This window comes from Triticum aestivum, chromosome 7B, assembly GCF_018294505.1.
Source record: "Triticum aestivum cultivar Chinese Spring chromosome 7B, IWGSC CS RefSeq v2.1, whole genome shotgun sequence".
NCBI lineage: Eukaryota > Viridiplantae > Streptophyta > Magnoliopsida > Poales > Poaceae > Triticum > Triticum aestivum.
In genome coordinates this window covers 723,797,361-723,823,989 of record NC_057813.1, presented here as the reverse complement: position 1 = coordinate 723,823,989, position 26,629 = coordinate 723,797,361, and the positions used below count along the sequence as shown (strand labels likewise).

Below are 26,629 nucleotides of genomic sequence, written 5' to 3'. Positions count from 1 at the left end.
GAGGTACATAATATTCGAAAGTTACAGATTGCTACAGTCTGTTCTGTTTTTGACAGATCCTATTTTTCGTGTGTTGTTTGCTTATTTTGATGAATCTATGGCTAGTATCGGGGGGTATGAACCATAGAGAAGTTGGAATACAGTAGGTTTAACACCAATATAAATAAATAATGTGTTCATTACTGTACCTTAAGTAGTGGTTTTTTGTTTCTTGTACTAACGGAGCTTGTGAGATTTTCTGTTGAGTTTTGTGTTGTGAAGTTTTCAAGTTTGGGGATGCCCATGGCACCCCAAGATAAATTCAAGGACAACCAAAATCCTAAGCTTGGGGATGCCCTGGAAGGCATCCCCTCTTTCGTCTTCATCCATCGGTAACTTTACTTAAGGCTATATTTTTATTTACCACATGATATGTGTTTTGCTTGGAGCGTCTTGTATAAGTTGAGTCTTTGATTTTAGTTTACCAAAATCATCCTTGCTGTACACACCTTTTGGAGAGACACACATGAATCAGAATTTATTAGAATACTCTATGTGCTTCACTTATATCTTTTGAGCTAGAAAAGTTTGCTCTAGTACTTCACTTATATCTTTTTAGAGCACGGCGGTGGTTTTATTTTGTAGAAATTATTGATTTCTCATGCTTCACTTATATTATTTTGAGAGTCTTTTAGAACAGCATGGTAATTTGCTTTGGTTATAAAACTAGTCCTAATATGATGGGCATCCAAGTTGCGTATAATAAAAACTATCATATAAAGTGCATTGAACACTATGATAATTTGATACTTGATAATTGTTTTGAGATATAAAGGTGGTAATGTTAGAGTCATGCTAGTTGGGTAATTGTGAAATTGAGAAATACTTGTTTTACAGTTGGCAAGTCCCGTAGCATGCACGTATGGTAAAGTTATGTGACAAATTTGAAGCATGGGGTGCTCTTTGAGTGCTTTCCTTATGAGTGGCGGTCCGGGGCGAGCGATGGTCTTTTCCTACCAATATATCCCTCTAGGGGCATGCGTAGTAGTACTTTGCTTCGAGGGATAATAAATTTTTGCAATAAGTATATGAGTTCTTTATGACTAATGTGAGTCCATGGATTATATGCACTCTTACCTTTCCGCATTTTTGTTAGCCTCTACGGTACCGTGCATTGCCCTTTCTCACCTTGAGAGTTGGTGCAAACTTTGCCGGTGCATCCAAACTCCGTGATATGATACACTCTATCACACATAAACCTCCTTATATCTTCCTCAAAACAGCCACCATACCAACCTATTATGGCATTTCCATAGCCATTCCGAGATATATTGCCATGCAACTTTCCACCGTTTCGTTTATTATGACACGCTCCATCATTGTCATATTGCTTTTTGCATGATCATGTAGTTGACATCATATTTGTCGCAAGGCCACCTTTATAATTCTTTCATACATCACTAGTGCAGAACCGGGCAATAGCACCGGTTCGTAAGGCCCTTTAGTGCCGGTTCCATAACCGGCACTAAAGTGTGGTCACTAAAGGCCCCCCCCCCCTTAGTACCGGTTCAGCATGAACCGGTGCTAAAGGGTAACCACGTGGCACGAGCCAGCTCTGGGGGCCTGGAGCCCTTTAGTACCGGTTGGTAAGACCAATCGGTACTATAAGGTTTGAGGGTTTTTAGTTTTATGATTTCTTTTTCATTTAATTTTGTGTTTCCATTTTAATTCTTTTTCATTTGCTGGTATTTTACGATACTACACATTGTAAACGTTATGCATATATATATATATATATATATATATATATATAGAATTTCTAGTAGAACCAATCATCGAGTTCAACATGATTGTCATGATATTATAAGTGTTCATATATAACACCACAAAACCAAATCACTTAAGTTCAGAACGAAGAACACGGACATGAAAGGACAAGTACTAATTAAGAGCAGCATGAAGAACTAGATAAATCACTCCTGCTAGCTACTCTCTCTCTCTTTGGTAAAATAGCATAGAACATGTATAGCTCTCCTGATTGATCATACTGGAGCATGCCGATGAACCTGTCTCCTAATCGTGGGTTGCGCTTCTCATTGCTGCCCCCTAGTACTTCACTGCGATCATTAACAATTTTCCTCCAATCTTTCACTATTAAGCATTCATCGCTTCTAGAAATCCTGAATGCATTCATGTGCAATGCAGGATATCTTGGCCGTAAGCTAACAATTGACATCTGACCTTTAGTCTCGATCCCCTAAGGCATAACTGTCATCGGGAGTCCCTGTTGAAGAACATCGTATAGTACTTAATTAATATACTTAGCAATGAAAGTTTAGCAAAAAAAATATGTATGCAAAATATGCACTGAGGACAAATAGTAAATATCTTACCATCATTCCTAAATAGATGTGACCGTAGTTCAATACCATCACTATTGGTCGCACGTTTTGAGTACTAACATTTCTAAGTGCGGGAAAAAATTTGTCTTGACAGTATGAAGATCCTCAAGCCATGAAACATAATGACTTATCTCCTCGCAGTTTAGTTCAGCTCCGGGACAGTAGAAGGTCCTGTCTACCAAGCGCCGGACATGTTTGGTTGAATGGAGATAAGATGTCAATAGAAATTAGTTGTCAGTTATTTTTGAAATAAGCAATATCAAAGACAAAAATATATTTGAGAAGAACTCACATAATGGTAGAACTGGAGGCGTCTGCACATTGACCCATATGTCTCTATTACCTTCAATATCATCTTCCGGACGAATATCAAAGGTGATAACCATACCAGGCTCAAATGCATAAGCCTTGCATAGTGCTTGCCAAGTTTTGCATTCAAAATAGGTGTACGTGTGTGCATTGTATACTTTGACGTTGAAAGTATAACCATCATGCTCAGTTTTCAGGTAAGCTCTCTTTACCTCCATAGTTTCCATATCTTTGAAACCTATCTTATCCAAGACAAAAATTCTTGCATGGCAGGGGATGCGCTAGTAGAGTAGTGAAAATTAAAAATTATAAGTCAGGCAAATGAAGCATATATAAGTCATGCTTAATTACGAAAACAGACTTGTCGTTGTGACTTACTGTATCGAATTCGAAAGTCTCATCCAGCTTGATGCTGAATCGCCTACCATCAACAAGGAAATTTCTGTCGCACTGGCCGCGCTGGTCTTCACAGTATTGGCACATACCAAAAAATTTTCCGTCGTCAGACGACATTTCCTATGTTCATATTAGGCGAAACATTAAACACTTACTAATTCAATTAATTCAACTACTTCTATTAAATCAACTAAGCATTTACTAAAAATAAACTAGTTATATTAATTCAATTAGTTCAACTAAGCATTTACTAAAAATAAACTAGTTCTATATATTAATTCAACTAGTTCAACTAAACATTTACTAAAAATAAACTAGTTATATTAATTTAACTAGTTCAAAGTAAGCATTTACTAAAAATAAACTAGTTCTATATATTAATTCAACTAGTTCAACTAAGGATTTACTAAAAATAAACTAGTTCTATATATTAATTCAACAAGTTCAACTAAGCATTTACTAAAAATAAACTAGTTCTATATATTAATTCAACTAGCTAGTTCAACTAAGCATTATATTTACTAAAAATAAACCAGTTAATTATTATATTAATTCAACTAGTTGAACTAAGCATTTACTAAAAATAAACTAGTTCTATATATTAATTCAACTAGTTCAAAGTAAGCATTTACTAAAAATAAACTAGTTCTATATATTAATTCAACTAGTTCAACTAAGCATTTACTAAAAATAAACTAGTTCTATATATTAATTCAACAAGTTCAACTAAGCATTTACTAAAAATAAACTAGTTCTATATATTAATTCAACTAGTTCAACTAAGCATTATATTTAGTAAACATTAAACACTAATTATATACTAATAATAATAATCTAAATTATATACTAATTAAACATAAAAAATTTCCATAGTAATTAAACACTAATTAAAGACTAATTTCAATATAAAAATTTTTGATAACTAAAACAATAATAATCTAAATAATCTAAACTAATTCATACATATGTGTGTGTGTGTGTTCATCATGCTCTTGTGTGTGTGTGTGTGCTCGGGGAGGGGCGGCGCCCATGGTGGCCGCCGGGGGCGAGGGAGAGGGGTTAGAGGGGGAGAGCTCACAGCGGGGCGACGGCGACGGCGAGGCGACGGCAAGGCGACAGCGACGACGGCGGCGACGGGGACGGGGGCGGCGACGGAGACGAGGGCGGCGACGGAGACGAGGGCGGCGACGGGGACGGGGGCGGCGACGGGGACGGGGGCGGGCCCGGGGCGGCGACGGAGACGACGGCGGCGACGGGGACGGGGGCGGCGACGGAGAGGATCGAGGGCGGCGGCGACGGCGACGGAGACGGAAACAGAGGAACAAACAGAGAGGGAAAACGAAATTTTCGGAGGTGTTGTATATATAGACCCCCCTTTAGTACCGGTTGGAGCCACCAACCGGTACTAAAGGCCTGTTTTGGCCAGGCCAAGCGGCGGGAGGCGACCCCCTTTAGTACCGGGTGGTGGCACAAACCGGTACTAAAGGCCCCCCTTTAGTGCCGATTTGTTCCAAGACCCGGTACTAAAGGCCACGCGCTGCCACCCCAAAGTTTAGTCCCACCTCGCAGGGCGAAGGGCAGCCGCACTGGTTTATAAACCCAGCCGCGGCTACCACTTCGAACTCCTCTATATAGCAGGCTGGTGGGCCTAAACTCTGCGCGCTGCCCTGTGAGTCTGCTGGGCCTTTAAGGCCTGTAATTACACACCTGTGGCCTATCAGGCCCACAGGGCAGCGCCCCAATTTTTTTATAGTTTTTTTCTTTTCTGCTTTATTTTCTTCTATTTATTTTTGCGTAGTTTTTTGTATAGTTTTTTCTTTTCTGTTATATTTATTTTCTTCTATTTATTTGTGAGTAGTTTTTCATCTAGTTTGCCAAAATTCAGCATTTTCAGAGTTCATTTTGTAGTGATTTTCAATTTCACGGTCATTTTGTAAACGATTGAAAAATAGCGAATATAATTAGGGCATGCATGTATCTTATGCACCTCTAACCCTAGAGGGCAGACAGCCTTCTTTGCTTCGTACGTACTCTCGGGCAATTCGTTGTCCTTTGGAAGCATATCCTTTATCATTACCAGGAACTTTCCAAATCCCTTGTCAGATACACCATTCTCTGCCTTCCATTGCAGCAATTCCAGTGTGGTGCCCAGCTTTTTCTTGTCACCTACGCAATTCGGGTACAACAATTTTTTGTGATCCTCTAACATGCGCTGCAACTTCTTCTTCTCCAAATCACTTGCGCAGTTTCTGTTTGCATCGGCAATGGCCTGACCTATATCATTAACGGGCTCATCTGATGCCTCTTCTTCAGATTCTTCCCGCATTACCGGCTCAGCTTCTTCCCCCATTGTTGTATCATCGTATTCAGGGAACCCATGGCCAGGATAGCTGTCGTCGTCCTCTTCTTCTTCATTGTCTTCCATCATAACCCCTCTTTCTCCGTGCTTGGTCCAAACATTATAGTGGGGCATGAAACCGGACTCAAACAGGTGGACGTGAATGGTTCTTGATGTAGAGTAATTGCGACCATTCTTACAGCCAGCACGTGGACAAGGCATAAAACCATCCGCCTGCTTGTTTGCCTCAGCCGCAAGCAGGAAAGTATGCACGCCCTCAACGAACTGGGGAGAGCATCGGTCATCGTACATCCATTGCCGGCTCATCTTCATTACACAACACCGAATAGAACAAATTAATACAAGTTCATACATAAAGTTCATACAACACTTAAATGCAACAAACAAATAACTCTCTAGCTAAAGCATTTAAATGCAACAACAAATGCGATCAAGATCGCAACTAAGGGTTATTGATCCAACGCATAATGATACCAAGCCTCACTATCGATGGCATATTTTCTAATCTTTCTAATCTTCAAGCGCATTTTCTCCATCTTGATCTTCTGATCATCGATGACATCGGCAACATGCAACTCCAATTCCATCTTCTCCCCCTCAATTCTTTTCAATTTTTCTTTCAAGTACTCATTTTCTCTTTCAACTAAATTTAACCTCTCAACAATAGGGTCGGTTGAAATTTCCGGTTCACATACTTCCTAGATAAAAATATCTATGTCAACTTGATGGGCATAATTTGTCATAAACACGAAATGCAACAAATAGTTTTAAAAGAGAATATACCACATCCGAATCATAACAAGGACGAGGGCCGACGGGGACGGATATCAAAACCATGGCACTATGTATAACAAACAACGTACGGGTAAGATAATTATTATACGAGTAACTATATATCCAAATCACACAAACATCACTTTTTTATATAAAATTTCATGAACAAGAGGCTCACCACAAGGTGGTGCCGGCGACGGGACGGTGCGGGCGATTGACGGTGGTTACGACGGAGATTTAGAAGGCACTAAGTAAACCACACCTACATATGCAAACTAAGTGTTATTTTGACCTCAAATTGCATATAAATCAAATACTAGCACATATATATATTTCCTCCCAAATTACTAAACTCACAAATTAATAACTATATAAAGCATTGCAAGAGCTAATCTAGCAATGAGAGATGAAAGGACAAAGTTGCTAACCTTTGTGATCACTTGAATGGATGGGGGCCTTCAAATCTTGACAAATTTTGGGCAAAATGTGTGATGAGATCGAGGGGAGAAGAGGAAGAACAGAGAGGAAAGGAGAGGGGAAAGGGGGAAGAACAGAGCGAGCTGGATGAAGGGTTTATATGCAGGAGGACCTATAGTACCGGTTCGTGGCACGAACCGGTACTAAAGGTGCTGGAGGGGGCCCAGACTGACAACATCCTGCCACCACTCTCATTAGTACCGGTTCGTGGCACGAACCGGTGCTAAAGGTTAGCCACGAACCGGTACTAATGAGAGCGGCCCGGCTAGCCGTTGGAATCGGCACTAATGTATACATTTGTGCCGGCTCTAATACAAACCGACACTAATGTGCTTCACGTTTGACCCTTTTTCTACTAGTGCATGTCACTCTTGATTCATCGCATATCCCGATACACCGCTGGAGGCATTCACATAGAGTCATATTTTGTCCTAAGTATTGAATTGTAATTCTTGAGTTGTAAATAAATAGAAGTGTGATGATTTCCATTATTAGAGCATTGTTCCATGTGAGGAAAGGATGATGGATACTATGATTCCCCCACAAGTCGGGATGAGACTCCGGGCTTCATGAAAAATAAAAGAGGCCAAAGAAGCCCAAAGAAAAAAAAGAGGCCAAAGAAGCCCACCAAATAAAAAAATAAAAAAATGAGAGAAAATGAGAGAAGGGACAATGTTACTACCTTTTACCACACTTGTGCTTCAAAGTAGCACCATGATCTTCATGATAAGAGAGTCTCTTATGTTGTCACTTTCATATACTAGTGGGAATTTACATTATAGAACTTGGCTTGTATATTACAATGACGGGCTTCCTCAAAATGCACTAGGTCTTCGTGAGCAAGCAAGTTGGATGCACACCCACTTAGTTTCATTTTGATGAGCTTTCATATATTTATAGCTCTAGTGCATCCGTTGCATGGCAACCCCTACTCCTTGCATTGACATCAATTGATGGGTATCTCCATAGCCCATTGATTAGCTGCGTCAATGTGAGACTTTCTCCCTGTTTTTCTTCTCTCATAACCCCTATCATTATATTCCATTCCACCCATAGTGCTATATTCATGGCTTGCGCTCATGTATTGCGTAAGAGTTGAAAAGGCTGAAGCGCGTTAAAAAGTATGAACCAATTGCTCGGCTTGTCATCGGGTTATGCATAAGGGGAGCATTTTGTGTTACAAAAATTAAGCATGGCAAAACTATATGATTTTGTAGGGATAAGCTTTCTTTGGCTATGTTATTTTGATAAGACATAATTACTTCGTTAGTATGCTTGAAGTATTATTATTTTTAGGTCAATATTAAACTTTTATCTTGAATCTCTTGGATCTGAACAATCATGCCACAATAAAGAAAATTACATTGAGAAATATACTAGATAGCATTCCACATCAAAAATTCTGTTTTTATCATTTACCTACTCAAGGACGAGCAGGAATTAAGCTTGGGGATGCTTGATACGTCTCCAACGTATCTATAATTTTTTTATTGTTCCATGCTATTATATTACCTATTTTGGATGTTTATGGGCTTTACTAAGCACTTTTAAATCATTTTTGGGACTAACCTATTAACCGGAGGCCCATCTCAAATTGTTATTTTTTTTGCCTGTTTCAGTGTTTCACAGAAAAGGAATATCAAACGGAGTCCAAACGGAATGAAACCTTCAGGAGAGTTATTTTTGGAACAAACGCAATCCACAAGACTTGGAGTGGACGTCAAGAAGCAAACAAGGAAGCCACGAGGCAGGAGGGCGCGCCCTAGGGGGTGGGCAAGACCCCCACCCTCATGGGCCCCTCGTGGCTCCCATGACCGACTTCCTTCGCTTATATATATCTACGTACCCCGAAAACATCCAGGAGCACCATGAAACCCTATTTCCACCGCTGCAACCTTTTGTAGCCGTGAGATCCCATCTTGGATTTTTCAGCGCTCCGCCGAAGGGGGAATCAATCACGGAGGGCTTATAGATCAACGCCATAGCCTCTTCGATGAGTTGTGAGTAGTTTACCACAGACCTTCGGGTCCATAGTTATTAGCTAGATTTCTTCTTCTGTCTCTTTGAATCTCAATACAATGTTCTCCTCGATCTTCTTGGAGATCTATTCGATGTAACTCTTTTTGCAATCTGTTTGTCAAGATCTGATGAATTGTTGGTTTATGATCAAGTTTATCTATGAGAAATATTTGAATCTCCTCTGAATTCTTTTATGTATGATTGGTTATCTTTGCAAGTCTCTTCGAATTATCAGTTTGGTTTGGCCCACTAGATTGATCTTTCTTGCAATGGGAGAAGTGCTTAGCTTTGGGTTCAATCTTGCGGTGTCCTTTCCTAGTGACAGTAGGGGCAGCAAGGCACGTATTGTATTGTTGCCATCGAGGATAAAAAGATGGGGTTTATATCATATTGCTTGAGTTTATCCTTCTACATCATGTCATCTTGCCTAATGCTTTACTCTGTTCTTATGAAATTAATACTTTAGATGCATACTGGATAGCGGTCGATGTGTGGAGTAATAGTAGTAGATGCAGGCAGGAGTTGGTCTACTAATCTTGGACGTGATGCCTATATACATGATCATGCCTAGATATTCTCATAACTATGCGCTTTTCTATCAATTGCTCGACAGTAATTTGTTCACCCACCGTAATACATATGCTATCTTGAGAGAAGCCACTAGTGAAACCTATGGGCATGTGCACCCACCTGTAGTGCACCATTACTATCTCACTTAGTAATGGCGCACCACATAGGAGTGCGTCATTACTAACAACTTTTTTCAAAAAAAATTCATTTTTTTCTTAATCTTGGGTCACTATGGCTTAATCTCGGGTCAATGTGCTTAATCTCAGGTCAAATCCCACTCCATGGTCAAACTTCCCAAAAGGTCACCCATCCTCACACTACTCCAGCCCAAGCACGCTTAACTTCAGAGTTCTATCCAACCCGAGCACCAGCTCACTTAACAGGCACTTGTTGATATATCTAGCATATATCAATCCTATTAAACCTTGTTGATGTTTAGGCATTTGTTCATGTTCCTGAGTGTGATGAAATTTTGAAAAAATATTTCAAACTTCGGTTCATATTAATATCATATTTTGAAAAAAAAATCCCAAAAAAAATTCGAAACCAATTTTTTTCTGTTACTAGTGGCGCACCTAGCAAACGGTGCGCCACTAGTAAGTTTGAAATTTTTTGAATTTTTTTGCCTCCAGATCTTAAAAGCCCCGTAACTTTTTTCTGTTAGGTTTTTGAGGATTTTGAAAATGTTTAACGAGGACAAGGTCATTATAGAGGAATGTTTGGATACCTCGATGGACCATTTCCGTATGTTGCTCACTAACTATAATATTTCATAGGCGTTGCACTGTATAGTGTGGCGCCTGCATGCTAGGCGTTGCACAAGTCTGTAACTATCCAGAGAGCAACAGAAAAGTGGCAAGTTACAGACCTGTGTGGCGCCTAGTGTGCAGGCGCCACACTATATAGTGCAACGCCCAAGTGCTAGGCGTTGCACTATATAGTGTGGCGCCTGCATGCTAGGCGTTGCACAAGTCTGTAACTATCTAGAGAGCAACAGAAAAGTGGCAAGTTACAGACCTGCACGCGCCATACTATACAGTGCAACGCCCAAGTGCTAGGCGTTGCACTGTATATTGTGGCGCCTGCATGCTAGGCGTTGCAGAAGTCTGTAACTATCGAGAGAGCAACAACAAAGTGGCAAGTTACATACCTGTGTGGCGCCTAGCATGCAGGTGCCACACTACACAGTACAACGCCCATGTGCTATGCGTTGCACTGTAACTTGTTACTCTTTCTGTTGCTCTCTGGATAGTTACAGACCTGTGTGGCGCCTAGCATGCAGGCGCCACACTATACAGTGCAACGCCCAAGTGCTAGGCGCTGCACTATACAGTGTGGCACCTGCTTGCTAGGTGCCACACAAGTCTGTAACTTGCCCCCTGCCTTCTTTTGCTCTTTGTTGCCCTGCCTTCTTTTGCTCAAACTGGGTGATTTTAAGTCATAGATAGTTGCATCACAAAATAAATAGTAATTTCAACATTACTATGAGTTAAGACATTTCGTAGAGTAACCATCACGACAAGTTCAACATTACTAACAGCTTCAAGTTCAACATTACCTAGAGTGACCATCACGACAAGTTCAACATAGAGTGACCATCACGACAAGTTCAACATTACCACCAACATAGAGTTCAACATAGATCTACAACTAACATAGAGCTACCATTACAAATAGAGGACGATGACTAGTTCCTTGAGCGTTTGTTGGCTCCTCCCCCCTCTTGACTCCAATCTTCTTCACGTTCCTAGGAAGAGGAACCCGCGCCGGCTCCGGCTCTGGCTCCGGTTCGTCCACGTCATCCACATCGTCATCCAAATAGTCATCCAAAGCCGCGATCCACGAGGTGCTGACCGTCCTTGTGCCTTTATGGGTGAAGTCTTCAGGTGTGTATTTATTGATTCCCCTCCTAGGCTTTAACTCGTATGCAGACCGGACCTTGTACGTCCCCAAGGTCATATCATCATCAACCTATGCATCAACAAAAGATATGGAAAAACCGTGTGTGAGGATATAGTTAGCAATGCATCAACAATTGGATATATGCTCATGCCATACCTCTTGGGTGATCACACCCACATCCTCATCCTCCAAAGGATCACCATGGCCCTGGCCCGAAGTGGGATCTAATGGTGTCCTCGACCTAGACCGTTCTGGTGATACATACTCGGGGTCATGACAACCGAAAAGGTTTGATAGCCGCCTTAACTTTTGTCTCTGGCGCTGGAACATGTACAAGTGAATGAGACATCGAACGTAGCAAAACATGTTAAGTGCTAGTTTGAAGGAGATGTGAACCTTAAGGAATGCTCGAAGTGCACCTTCCCCATCGCTTTTGCTAGCCGGGGTTGTTTCCAGAATAGTCTCGGTCTCATCAGCTGCTTTCTTGATCTGGGCATGCTATGAACAGAAATGGTATTAACGTGTTAGGCAAGTGAAGATGAGAATATTGCGAATGGAAAAGCAAAAAGGGCAAATACCTCAAAGTTCATCATTGGAGGTGAAGGGATCACTGAGTTGCCTTTCCTGACTAATGCGTTGTACTGGTGCTGGGCTAGCTCATCAAAAACGGTGGGATCCTCCAAGATCTCATCAGCATACGCCGGCTTGCATACCTCCACACGGGTACTTGCAAGAAACCATGTGAGATAGTTGTTGAACGCGATCGGGCAGTGCTCACGAAGCTGCGCTTGTTTTCCAGCCCTAGCTCGCTCCACACTATGCGTGAACTATACGACATACTTCCTGTGATGCGAGGCCCAATCCTTGATCTTCCGCTGCTTTTTCCTATCCAACCTGCAAGTTAGAAACAGAATATTACCACCATTGAAACCGCCGAGAAACCGCGAAGTGCTCAAGGTTAATTATATCTTACCCGTGTAGCACCTTGTCCGTGTCCTCCCACTCCGGCGGAAATGACTGGAACAAGCCAAACTGGCGGAACACCCGATGTGGCAGGTGAAGCTCAACCGCCCAGTTGCATATGACTGGGCACCGCATATGCCAGAGATCCCTATCCCTAGTGCACATAGGATTCAGCCTGAACTCTATAGGGTTACCAAAACTCTCTCCTTTTCCATACGGCTCCCATTCCACCTGCAAAATGGGATAGAATGCAAAATTGATATCGAGTTACGATAGAAGCATGATAATCACTTATGCAATGTCAAATCACCTGCTCAGGCGTGATCGCGTCCAGCTCGCTCTTGTACAACTTGTACATGACCGATGGATCATCCATCGTCTCATTTAACACATCCCACTTATGAACCCAAGTGGGGAGCCATAGTGGGTCGTTTTTGTCGTCCCAATCCTCGTACTTCACGGTCTTCGGTCGTCCAACCGGCAAACGCTCCCAGCTCCATATGGAAAGTGCGAGCATACAACCACCAATACCTCCAGATGGCCTACAACAGGCTTCATCTAGCTGCACATACAAGAGAACATAGTTGAATTAACAGCAAGATCGCATTGATAATGTAGCAATGAAGTGAAAAAGAAACAACTTCATACCTGTCGATACAAATAAGCCAGTGTCACCAAACCCCAACTCCATTTGCTATCGAAGACGGTCAACTCCTTAAGCCACATCCATGGAGCATTCTTGCATGTGCCATCAGCAAACATAGTCCTGGATATCACGTACCACATGTAGACACGAGCATATGTCTTCACCGTGTCCTCATTAGCATCCTCAGGGCAAGTTCCAAAGTTCGCTGTAATCCACGTGAAAGGAGCACCGGCTGCGACTCTTTCCTTCTTATTGTCTTCTCTTTCTGGTTGTCGAGGCTTCGGAGGAACCATACCGATAAGGGCATGCATCTTCTCGCGCCACCAATCAGAATTGGTGCCCATACATAGAGGATTACCCTCGATAGGAAGACCGGTGATCATAGCCATATCCTGGAGCGTCACGGTCATCTCCCCGGTCCGAAGATGGAAAGTGTGTGTCTTCGGCCTCCAATGATCAATAAGTGCGGTGAGTGTTGCAGCATTGTTGGGTGCGTCGACCGGCTGACCAACTGAATGAAAGGGAGAAGTCATGTCTCCCTTACATATGGTGTGTACCGCTCATCATAGGGCATCCACCCAAGGGTGACCCCGTGAGACCGAAGCTTCAAAGGTGCAAGCTCCTACAAACAAACAAACAAATCATTACATATGGGCATTTGTGTTTGAAATAAACATGAAATTCATAACACCGACAACTTTCATTATTACCCGCTGCTCCACCAACATAGCGTATGACTGGTGTTGTTTGTCCCAGTGATCATCAGGAAGCCAAACCATCCTAACAATTTGAAAAAAAACTTTCTTCTTGTCAACACAATTATCTTTTGAATACAAATAAACTAAAGTATGCCTACTAGATGCAAAATTCAAACCATATGTATCCAAAGCATTCTTATCAAAACAAATATAATTTCAACACAAAATGACTAAACTGGGACTACTTCATACAAATAAACTTTTCCATATAAATAACATGTCAACCCATGTATCCAACCATATTTTTTCGAAAAAATAAACTAAACTAGGGTTCCCCAAATCAAACAAACAAGAGTTCTAATACATGCAAGATTATAATACATGCAACATTCATATTTAATAAAATCAAACAAGGATTCCTCTAAATCTTCAAAATAGCATACATTATATGGATAGAAAGAAGGGGATTGGAGGAGGGTACCTTCTAGGATGGATTGGTGAAGGAATCCACGGACAAAACGTCAGATTTGAAGGTTTTGGGAGAGGGGATTGAGAGGGGGAGAGGAGAGGGCCACCGCCGTGCCTTCTTCTGTTCTGTAACTGGTGGCAATGGGGTGGGTGGGGGAGGAGAGGGCCGCCGGGCTGCCATCTAAGTTACAGTGCAGCGCCCGGGGGCTAGCACGGAGGCGCTGCACTCCTGGGTGCGGGCCCAGGGCTTGCCACGGTGGACAGATGTGCAATGCCCCCGAGCTAGGCGCTGCACCGTAGAGTGTGGCGCCGGCGTGGCGGGCGCTACACAAAAAGGTCATCGGCGTGAAATAGTTTCACGGGCAGTTCACTCTGTGATTTGATTTCGTCCCGAGGTCAAAATTGTCAAATTTGCCGAGCCGCAACACCCCCTCTCTCTCTAATAAGAGCATCTGTTACGTATAGTACTGCTCGATGGGCCATATGAGAAAGATTCCCTTGGGGCGTTGCCCTCTCCTGTCACCAAACTCGGTGTTGTAAAAGGGCATCACTAACGCGGATCACCAAAACATCGGATCACCAAAACATATCTCATCAAATGTCCGTGGGTGACATGCCTGTAGGCAGTGAAACGGTAGCCAACCATCCGATGGTATTCATAAAAGGCCCGCTCCTTCTTCAGTGGAAAAGAGGAGAGAGAAGAGATGGTCGCGTTGGAGATGTCCTAAGAGCATCTACATCTAGACTGGTCAAATCCGACCGCCTATACATCCGCAAAAGCGCCCCGATGCACCCACGGACAAAGCCGGTCCGGCCCTCAAATGACCCCAACCACAACCCTTAATTTAAAACCTCAAATCCATGCAAATACATGCACGTTGATCATCACACACATGCACGTTGATCATCCTGTTGCCGTAGAAAGAACTCGGTGAGGGGGGCCTAGAGGGATGGCCGGGGCGGCGAAAGACCAGAGGTGGAGGGTGCTTTAGGGGAGATCGGGGCAACGAGACCGCAGCAGGCGGCGTGCGGGAGATCTGTTTCTTTGGGAAAACTGTTGTGAGGAGGAAGACAAAATCTGAGCCGTTCGTTTTCTATCTAACACTTCAAATTCATCCAGGCCAAATCGACTGACTCAAAACGAGATTCAGTCGGCTGGCTCCTAGCCATTCCCAAAAAAAATACGGGTCTATTCTGCTGGGACACATGCCATGCTGTAAAAACATCTAAGAAATCTATTACGAGAAGTTGTATATCGATTTTGCGGTACGAGATTATAAGGGATATGCCAAAGATGCTACAAAAGCGGCACGGCTGGTTTCGTGACTCAGCATCTACGATGCGTGCATGCTACGGTGATGCTACAATGCACGAGATGTGAGCCGCGATACCCTCTCTCTAATAAGAGCATCTGTTACGTACAATACTGCTCGATGGGCCATATGAGAAAGATTCCCTTGGGGCGTTGTCCTCTCCTGTCACAGCACTCGGTGTTGTAAGGGCATCACTAACGCGGATCAACAAAACAGATCTCATCAAATGTCCGTGGGTGACATGCTTGTAGGCAGTGAAACGGTAGCCAACCATCCGATGGTATTCACAAAATGTCCGCTCCTTCTTCAATGGAAAGGGGAGAGAGAAGAGATGGTCGCATTGGAGATGTCCTAAGAGCATCTACAACTAGACTGTGCAAATCCGCCCCTCATACGTCCGCAAAAGCGCCTGGATGTGCCCACGGGCAGAGCCGGTCCGGCCCTCAAATGATCCCAACTACAAACCCTTAATTCAAAACCTCAAATCCATGCAAACACATGCACGTTGATCATCACACACAAACAATGAGTACCGCAAAGAAAAATTACTCATACATAAATATAAATAAACCAAACATAGTCCAAACATAAAGTTTGTCTATAGTGCATAATTGAAACATAAAAACATAGTTTAGTGATTTTCGGCGTGGAACCATGTATGCCCACTAGATCATTAAGAAGTTGCATATGCATTTGTTGATCTCGAAGTCGTCGATATGCTCTGCCCCTTGTTCCGGGAGGCGGACCTGAACTCGGGGTTTCTCAAAATCATACGTGTGGGCTGCCTCTTCACCCTTATCCTCGACAATCATGTTGTGTAAGATTATGCAACATCTGATGAGATGCCAAAGTGTCTCCACTTCCCACATCATTCCACAGACAATACACCAAAGAGCCTGGGGCACTTCGAATGCCTTCCCCACATCATTCCTAGCACCTTCTTGCGCTTGTGCAAAGAGACATTGTTTCCTACCATGATGATTAGATATAGTCTTCACAAACGCCGCCCGTTAAGCATAGATACCATCGGCAAGGTAGTACCTTATGTTGTAGTTGTGCCTGTTGATGGTGTAGTTGCACGAAGGATCTTCGCCATCACAAGGTCACTTGAACAAAGAAGATCATTGGAGCATATGCCATTGTTAGAATCTGGGGTGCCAAAGAAAGCATACCAAATCCATAAGTCATTTGATGCCACTGCTCCAAGTATGGTGGTGGCTTCTTTGGTATGACCTTAGTACTACCCATGCAAAATTTGGGTCAGTTCTTCCATTGCTAGGGCGTGCAATCGACTGAACCGAGCATACTTGAGAATCATCTTGATGCTACAACTACCATCATTTTTTCTCTATCCTCCAAAATTGGTTCTCTCAAGTACTCTGGTCCAAATACCTTCACCATGGTGCATGCGAATTCCGCCATAGTCTTCAAGCATATGCTCTCTCACATCCTGATTTCAGTATCAGTTGCATTTCTGGCCTTACCATAAGAAAGCATCCTAAGAGCTGCCATGCATTTTTGCAGAGGAGAGAAGGAAAGTTTGCCACAACAATCCTTCCTCAGCTTGAAATTGTCATCAGCCTTCTCCAAGGTAGTCACTACGCGCAAGAACATAGATCTTCTCACTTAGAAGCGACATGGAAAGAAACCTTCATGGTATGTTGGGTCCAGTGTGAAGTAGTCCGTGTACAAAAGTCGTGCACTGGCAACCATATCCTGGGGTGTGTATCCGGAGGAGTTGGACGTATCGGGGCGGCGTCTGGTGGCAGCGGCCTTTTCCGGTGGCAGGATGGTCAGCGGCATGTGGGTTGGCACCTCTGTGGCAGTGTTTTGAGTTGGGTACGATGATAGAGCAACGATGGCAGCGGAGCTATGATGACGGTTGTGCGGACAAAGTAAGAAACGGAAGGAACAGGGCAGGTCGGGCAAGGAGGGGGATATCTTCAAGCCATTTGGCCCGGGCCCTTTCGATTTGTCCTACGTGGTAGGTATGGGGGTTGCCAGATAGCCCGTGTGTTTGGATTGATTCGCTCGGTTTGGTTGCGTGACGTTTTTCTGCCCGGGTAAACTGGTCGGATGTTTGGGGCAGATATGGGGCGTCTGGTTGTTGATGTTCTAAGGGAGCACATATTCCGCGTGCGACTGCTCTAGGCTGGGAATGCCGCATTAAATCTCTGAATTGACACAACTCGCTCGTGCATGTGCGGCTCATAAATAAGCTATTTGACCCGTCCACAATGTGCCTTTTTGGGCCGGCCCATGTGTGGGGTTGGATGCCCTTTGTTTTCACGTTTATTATTTTGTCTTTAAAAATAATTTAGGATTACAAAAGGTTCCAAATTTTGAATTTAGAAAAATGTACAAGAAAAAATATTGAATAAAAAATGTCCATGATTTTGGAAAATGATTGGGAAATCATAAAATGTTCGCGATTCAAACAATGTTCGCATATTAAACAATGTTCATGTTTTGGAAAACATTGTTTGAGAAATCAAAAAATTGTCCATTGTTTCTGAAAAATGTTTGCATCTTCAAAAATTGTCAATGAATTACTTGAAAATGTCCACAAAACCAAAAAAATGTTTGTGAATTTCAACATAAAGTACCCAAATTTCGGAATAAGTTCATCACTTAAAAAATGTTCACATCTTTAATAAATGTTCAAGAATTCGAAGTTTTCATGCATTTCAAAAGTTGTCCATCAGACCAGGAAATGTATGTCAAATTAAAAATTCTTTCTAAATTTTAAAAATGCTATCAATTCGGAAAATTGTTCATGAGTTTCAAAAAAATGTTCTCAATTGAAAGAAAGTATCGAGATTTGGCAAAATGTGGGTGAATACGACAATGGTTCGATTTTCAAAAATATTTATGAATTTGTAAATAACTTGGCCAATAATAAAAAATATGCACAAATTCAATAAATATTCATAACTTCTAATAATGTTCACGAGTTTTAGAGATGTTTGCAAAATGAGAAATAAAAAGATACGAATAAAGATAATGTTAAAAAGGGTAAAAGAGAAAAGAGAAACGAAAAAAAATAAAAATAAAAAATAAAAAACATAAAAAGGAAAGAAATGATAAAAATCCGGATCAGATAATATTGGAGGACAGAGGACAGGGCGCCCAATCTGGGCATTTTGCACTTCAGATACAATCTAGCTCCACCCATCTATTCCTATTTTATGAAGTTTTTTGGCTTGTTGGGCTTTCTGCTTTGTGTCTTTATGCTTTTTATGTTCTCTTTTTCATTATTATTTTTCATGATTCGGTCAGAGAATATTCGAGAACAGAGGACAGGGCACCCAATCTGGCCATTTTGCACTTCAAATACAATCTAGCTCCACCCCTCTATTCCTATCTTATGAAGTTTTTTGGCTTGTTGGGCTTTCTGCTTTGTGTCTTTATGCTTTTTATGTTCTCTTTTTCATTATTATTTTTCATGATTTGTTTCAAATACATGATTTTCTTCAAATTTTATGAATATTGTTTCAAATTTGTGATATATTTACAACTTCATGATTTTTCTTTTAAATTTGTGAACTTTTTAGAATTTACTAACTTTGTTTCCAATTCATAGGTATTTTTGCAAAATCTTGAAGATATTTTGAATCTCTTAATTGACGGTGCCATGGACCAGGAAACCTAGCCTCTCTAGAAGTGGGCCCAATAGCCCCCCCCCCCCCCCCGCCCCCGCGCCGGCCCGCCCCCATAGCATAACAACACCCTAGTCTGCTACTTGGCTTGTACCTCCCCTAAAAAGCTTGCCATGTGCCCCACTACGAAGAAGAAACCGGCTTCCTGTCCATGGCATGTTTATGAAAAAATTCAAGTGTTTTATCACCAAAAATCTAGGGAAAATTTTCACTACTTACCTGGAAAATTTGGGTAAAAAATCCTACAATCATGGCAAATTAAAGAAAATTATGACGTGTTTTTTTATAGCCATGGGGCAATGTTATGCTATATATTGTAACAATTTGTGTTTGTTTATCCCGTTTTATTTGATTTTTTTGCAATACTGTTCATTATCTATCATTGCAAATGCATGTGTTTTATCATGCCGAGTGTGTGTGCGTGTTAATTTTGATATACACCATGGAAATTTTATGATGTGCTCCCTCCGGCCCACAATGTAAGACGTTTTTTCAAGCTATGCTAGTTTGCAGAAACGTCTTACATTGTGGGACGGAGGGTGTATATCATTGCAAATAATCTTTTTGTAGTTTCAGTGGTCTACACTTGAATAGTAGTATAATAGTGCAATGCATTCTATTTATTGTGCAATTTTTTTCTCTAGATTTTTTTTCAGTCTCGGCATTTTTAGGTCGTGGTGTTTTAATCTACTTATCACGTCATAATAGTAGTTTCAAATGGCAACTTTTTTATGTTTTAGATAATGAAATCAATTGCAAAATATCAGCTTTTTAAGGCCTGGTACTTTAGGGTGCTCAAGTTGGGCCATTTTTTCTAGGAGTGTGATATTGATTAGCGTAACGCCTCGATCAAAACCATCGTTTTCCAGCCGTAACTCTTGGGATCCAGACAAACACTCGTCTTTCCCAGCACATTTTGTCCTCACTCATGTGAGTTTAGGTTCAACTTCCTACCCATACTCAATTTGCTCTATGCCAAACACGCTTGAACTGTGAGATTCCTTTCGGATGGGCTCCCGAAACCTTGTTGATATGAGTAGTCTATATCATTCTTATAGTTCTGTGATATCAGTTACACCCTACTCACTAGATCCATTTAAATATTTCGCGGATGAATACAGTGTATGTTTTAGGGTCAACGTTGAAGATGCCTTTAGTAACTAGGAATGAGATTTTTTTTTTCTTGTTTAAATAATGTCATTAAAAGTCAGCTTCGACAATGAAAATATGAAAAAGTGTTCACGTACACAAAATAATAAAATATTCGTACATATGAAATGAAATGTTCATACATATTTTTGTGAAATGTCATGGATTAAAAAAATATTGGTTGTAGCCGGAGTAATTGAACTTTGGTATCCCGCCGAAGACGATGAAGATATTGATGTAGTAGATGCACATTGTAGATGACGAACGGCGGTGGGTGAGGCGAATCGATCTCAGTCGGAAAACTAAAAAGAAACACTGATCAAGACGACCGATCGAGGGAGTGAAAACCGGATCAACGGATCAGGAAAAAGACTTTAGGATAGCCGATTAATACGACCGGCGGACGAACCTTGGGTATGGGCGGCATGGACCTCGGCGGCGATCATGGAGATCGACCATACAGGAGCAACACCAAGCAAAAGCGGTGGCGGCGACTAGGTTTTGGATGGGTTATGCTGTTACCATGTAAGTTTGGAGATACTCAACACTTAGGGTCGGCACTGTATGTGTGTGTGTGCGCCTAAGTGTGTGTATCTTCTTCGTTGAGCTTGCGTGCATGAGTCTTCTTTCTCCTCCTGGGCTGTTCCAACATCTTCTTCTCACTTTTTTGCGAGTATTAGTTATCGTGCATCATCACAACATAATCGACCATTGATCACCGTTGTCACTCATTTATATCGGATGTGCATCACACTCGACGGCGTGGTCGTGGAGTGATGGCCGGCTGCCGATGTCATAGCAGATTAGAGTACCTCTCAACGAAGTCACTGGATCGAATACCACATAGTTTTCCTGCACAGCTTGCAACTGATTAATTAATCCGTTGATTAGTCTTCTAGGAGTACTTACAACTCTTGGATGGATGGTGTGATTTTTAATAATGTTGATTTTAGCATTTTGTCTTGATTAATTAATCAATCCATCACAACTTAGAAAAAGAAAATCAAGTTAAAATTCGAAATACACATGAAGAAACAAAAAAGATAAATCCAAATGTGAATAGTATCATTTTGGCTTTTTGTGACACTATTCATGTTAAATTTTTCTTTTTTGTTTTCCATTGTGCATTTCGGATGTTGATTTAAACATTTTAGCCTTGTTAGAAAAGGCGATGCCTATGAGATGCTTAACCATGCTTAGGAGCTAGGCCGCGTTTAAACATCTCGCGACAGCAATGGTTGCTGTTCTGATATGCCGGTCCTATGGAGTCTTAGGGCATCTCCAGCCGTTGGCCCCCCAGGGGGCGTCTAAAAGCTCCGCCTGGGGGTGAGCCGGCGCAAAAAATGGCCCTGGGGGCGAGTCGGTCCCCAGCCGTCGGCCCCCAGGCGCGTATTAAAAAAAAGAAGGGCCGTTCGGCGAAGTTATGATAAAAAGTAGTTAAATTTCGGCTAAACATGGCAATTTCGGCGAAATTCGCGCATTTTCATTACATTAACCTAATCTAAAAAAGAAAGGGGCTGAAGTCGTCGCCGCCATCGTCGTCGTCGGCCTTCTCCTCCTTGACGCGGGCGCCCCTGCTGGACCCGGCGTCGCCATCGCGGACTGGCGGCGGCGCGTCGTCGTCGTCGTCGTCGCTGTCGCGTAGGACGACGACCCCGTCTTCATCGCGGCCGCGTCGGCGCTCCTCGAAGCGGCGCAGGGCGGCGCGCTGGGGCTCCTTCACCTTCTCCGCGTGCGCCTTCTCCATCGCAATGGAGTCCTGCCGCGCCCATTCTAGGGCCGCGTCGTCGTCGTCGAACTTCGCCTTCACCGGCTCCAGCCCCGGCTCCGTCTTCACCGGTGCCAGCCCCGGCTCCGTCTTTGGATTGACGAAGCGCGGAGGAGCCGACGAGGAGGAGGCGCGCCGGCCGCCCTCGTTGATGACGATGCCGGCGCTGCGAGTGCGCCGGCCGAGCGGCGACTCCGCCGCGGGCTCGGCCTTGACGCCGAGCAGGGCCGGAGTGCCGGAGGAGTGCGATGAGGATCGGGAGGAGGAAGAGGAGGAGGAGGACCCGAACCTCCTTGGCGCCCATGGCCCGACGCGTCGGTGCTGCGCCGGGGGGTACGCCAACGGCGGGTCGTTGCCGCCCTCGAGTGTGCGGCCGGGGATGCCCCACCAGAGGTGGCGCCCCTCGCTGTTCTGCCGGCCGCCGACCACCGGCGCGCCGTTGGTGGACGCCAATCGCTGCTGCTAGCGGCGCTCGAAATACGCCGCCCAGGCCGCGTGGTTGTCGGCGGCGTACTGGCGGAGGGAGAGTTGGGCGTCGGTGAGGGACGCGCGCATGATCTCGACCTCCTCGGCGAAGTACTTCGGCTTCGCCACGGCGTCGGGCAAAGGGGGAATGGGCACTCCCCCGGCGCTGAGTCTCCACCCCGTTGGCCCAACGCGCATGTCTGGCGGCGTCGGGATGTTCGCCTGGAACAGGAGCCAGGACTCCTGTTCGCGGAGCGAACGGCGGCCGAAGCCGTTGGCCGCCGCCTCCTCTCCGGGAAGCGTTCTGCCATGGCGGCGGCGGGGCTGGGCGGGCTCGGGAGAGGTAGAGGAAGGGAGGGGCTGGGCGGCGGCGCTCGGGAGAGGCAGGGAGAGGGAGGGGCTGGACGGCGGCGAGGGGCGGGGCTGGTGTGGACACAGGCGAGTGGAGGCCGCCGGCTTTTATAGCCGGGCCGCGCCTGTGTGTACGCGTGCGAGGGAGAGGAGGCGTCGGCGCGCCGTCCCGTGAACCGCCGCCCGTGAGGAATCAATGGCAAGGCTGACCGGCGACAGCCTTGCCATTGATTCCCCGCGGGAACCGAGGCCGTTGGGGGAAGACGAGGCGCCGAATCGCTGACGCGGCTGGCCCGCGTCTTTTTCGTGCCAAAACAGCTCGCCCCGGCGCCCACGGGCGCCCCCCTGCGCGCTGGGTTCGGGCTGGGTCCGCCGGCGCTGTTTTCGGCCCAAGCCGGCGAAAATCGGGCTCCTGGGTGCTCGACTGGGCCGTTTTGTCGGCGCCGGCACGAAAAATTGCCTGGGAAGGCCTTCCTGGGGGCGCGGCTGGAGATGCCCTTAACATGACAACTTCTCAACTATCTACTACAAAAAATTTGGTCCGACTGGTGAAAGAGGGGCAATGAGAACAATGTGTCTTCGACTCACTCCAATGATTTTAGGTGTCGCTTGGTGGTCTACAAACAGGATGTAATTCTTGTTATTTATATGCTCTTTGTTATGCCTTGATATAATGAATAGATAGGAAGTTTCCTCGTAAAAAAGATAGATTATGTACATTTAATTTACATTTTTTATAAAGAGGAATATATAATATTGCAAAAATATCAATTACACTCAACCTCTGCTCCAACAAGAAATCACAAACACAACCAGGATGCACACAGCCCGAGAATAAAACAAAAAAGAAAGGAAAAAATGTCCTAGCTGACGAGGATACAGACCCAGGATAGGGTCATAGGCTCGACCTATACGTCCTACCCAAAGTCACTACCCTGGAAGATGAAAAGACTAAGAGTCAACAGAAGAGCACCAGTCTCATACGTCGAGTGCAATCCACTCGACGGTCACATCACTCGACGGTCGTTACCTATCGTCACTCGACCACAAGGAAGATCACTCGACCATATCGAAGACCCGTAGTCAGGAGAGCATGCAACGGCCAGATATTTACTCCCCCGTCTTCATGAGCATTAAGAGTACTTACTGCTAGCATTACCAGTAACGCCCCTATTTTATGTGCATTAGTTCCCTTGTAAAGGAGGCGGGCTGGGGTCCTGGCGCACTCTATATAAGCCAACCCCCTCCTCTGGCAAAAGGGTTCGCACCCTCTGTAATACAACACATATAATCAAATCGACCGCCTCCGGGCACCGATACGTAGGGCTATTACTTCCTCCGAGAAGGGCCTAAACTCGTAAACCTCGTGTGGGGCCTGAACTCGTAAACCTCGTGTGTACATCTTCGCCATAGCTAACATCTTGCCTCTCCATACCTACCCCCTTTCTACTGTCAGGTTTAGAACCACGACACTAGACACAGTGATTAAATCCTCTTTGAATGTGGATTAACGTTTCTTTAAATACTTGTTCAATATTTTTCAAATACTTATTCAACATTTTTTGAAAGCTTGATTTATATTTTTTTCAAATACTTGTTCAACATTTTTCTAATACTTGCTCAATATTTTTCGAATGCTTGATCAACATTTTTCAAATGCTTGTTCAATATATTCCGAATACTTCATTGAAAATTTTCAAATAGCTGTTCAACACTTTCCAAACAATTGTTCAATGTTTTTTGAATGCTTGATAACATTTTTCAAATACTTGTTTAACATTTTTCAAATACTTATTCATCATTTTTCCCGGGAGTACATACTCCTAGCCACGTGTGGTCCTTTTGACTCTCAACCTACGCTATCCTATTCCAATGGATAACACCGTTTAGCATTTAATTAATTAAATAATTAATCACATGTAAATCCCACCGATGGGATTACGTGTATTTGAAACTCAGTTCCGGATTGCCCTGGATAAATATGCGTATTGTAGCAAGTTTTGTTGGTCTATAATTAGATACTCCCTCCCTTCAAAAATACTTGTCATCAAAATGAATAAAAATGGATGTATCTATAATTTAATAAACGATTAGATACATTCCCTTTTACTCATTCTGATGACAAGTATTTCCGAACGGAGGAAGTATGTTTCATCTTCCGAGAAATCAGTTGATTGATTGTGGCAGCAACGAGGAGACAGCCTGCTTTTTATTCGCATGACCATCACATCCAGTGGCGATTCTACTCAACAGGCTTGAACAGGCTCAAGCCTGCCCTCAAAAATCGCCAAAACAATTACCACCAAGCACACTAGTTAGGCCTAGCCCAGAAAATAGCAACTTCCAGCCATCTTATTGCATCTCGCTGCACTACCCCCAACAAAAATTAGCGTATTTGAAGTTGAGCCTATCCTCCATTTGGGTCATAGATTCTCCAACAAAAATTAGCGTATTTGAAGTTGAGCCTACCCTCCATTTGGGTCATAGATTCGCCACTGATCGCATCCTTGGAAACATACATGTTGGGCGGCGACGGCAGCCACGGCGGCGCGGCGAGAAGATGTGGTTGCCTCCTCTTGTTGGCGCCGCCTCCTCGCAGTGCCGCTTCTTCTTCTACCTTGAGCTGGCTCTCACAGCTCTTTTGTGGTTTCTCTCTATCTTCTTCTCTTGTACCTTCTCTCAAGAACACACACACACACACGCATGGACCAAGGAGGAGCACGAAAGCTTTGCCCAGGGTCTCTTCTCCTTGGCGAACACACATGCTACATATTTTCTGCTGGACCTCTCGGCTCCTCTTTCATTAACTCAGTACATATATACACAAGGACCCATGCACAGCCCAGCCACCATGCTCGGCCACTAACCATGATCTCACGCAATAGTCCACTAACCACTAACTCCACGCACGCACTACACCGGCCATCACACTTGACTCAGCCAACACTTGCACATGCACTAACTAACTGATGCATGAACCTTGCTACTAACGACTAACCTGGTCTTCCTCTCCTAGAATCACTCTAGGCATACGATCCGGCCAAAGCATGCATGCAAACATAGATAGCTGACCGAATCACTCGGTTGGTCCTCATGCATCTCCTTTCGCTCCAGCTTCCGCATGCAGCACCACATCACACGGTCACGGGCATCTCACCAAGCTGTTGCACCTCATAGCATCTCAGCATCTCGCCTCCTCCGCACACCTTCGCTGAAACTTGAGAGGACTCGCTACTCCTAGATCATCTAAGTTACATGCACGACTCAAAACAAATATGCAGATACAAAATATCAAGATTAGTGCTAACATTCACCCCCTAATCTTGATATCATCTTCTTCGATGCGGATCACCCGCAGCACCTTGCCGTGGACGACACCATCGCAGCACCGATCACCACGCACCATCTTGTCGTAGACGACGCCGTCGCAGCGCCAGTCACCATCATCATCTTCTTGCGGCATCGCACCGCAACCGGCCACTCGCCGCCACCGACGCCGTCGCAGCGCTGGTTACCATGGACCATCTTGTCGTGGCTGACGTCCTCGCGACGCCGATCCTCATGACGGCTTCGCGCCGCCGTACCTCCCAACGGCGTCACACCGTCGTCTTCTTGCGGCAGCTTCACACCGCCATCTCCATCTTGCGGCATCGCACTGCAACCGGTCGCCCACGGCATCGCACCGTCTCCGGTCTCCACCTCGCACCGCCGTCCCCCACCTCACATGGAGTCCGCCACGGTGCCACCACCGCCTCGGATCGACAAGGCTCTGATACCAATTGTTGGCGCCGCCTCCTCGCAGTGCCACTTCTTCTTTTACCTTGAGCTGGCTCTCACAGCTCTCTTGTGGTTTCTCTCTATCTTCTTCTCTTGTACCTTCTCTCAAGAACACACACACACACGCATGGACCAAGGAGGAGCACGAAAGCTTTGCCCAGGGTCTCTTCTCCTTGGCGAACACA

At 44.2% G+C, this 26,629-nt stretch overlaps 1 protein-coding gene across 1 annotated transcript in view; it reads right to left on the bottom strand.

Moving 5' to 3' along the window:
* The window catches only part of LOC123158628 (protein PLANT CADMIUM RESISTANCE 11), a 94,304-nt gene extending 68,174 nt beyond the window's left edge, over positions 1-26,130 (bottom strand). Inside the window, exon 1 of the mRNA XM_044576543.1 lies at positions 25,982-26,130. Within this exon, the coding sequence (XP_044432478.1) occupies positions 25,982-26,130 (149 nt within the window). The remainder of the gene's footprint in view (positions 1-25,981) is intronic.
* Between the last annotated feature and the right edge of the window lie 499 nt (positions 26,131-26,629).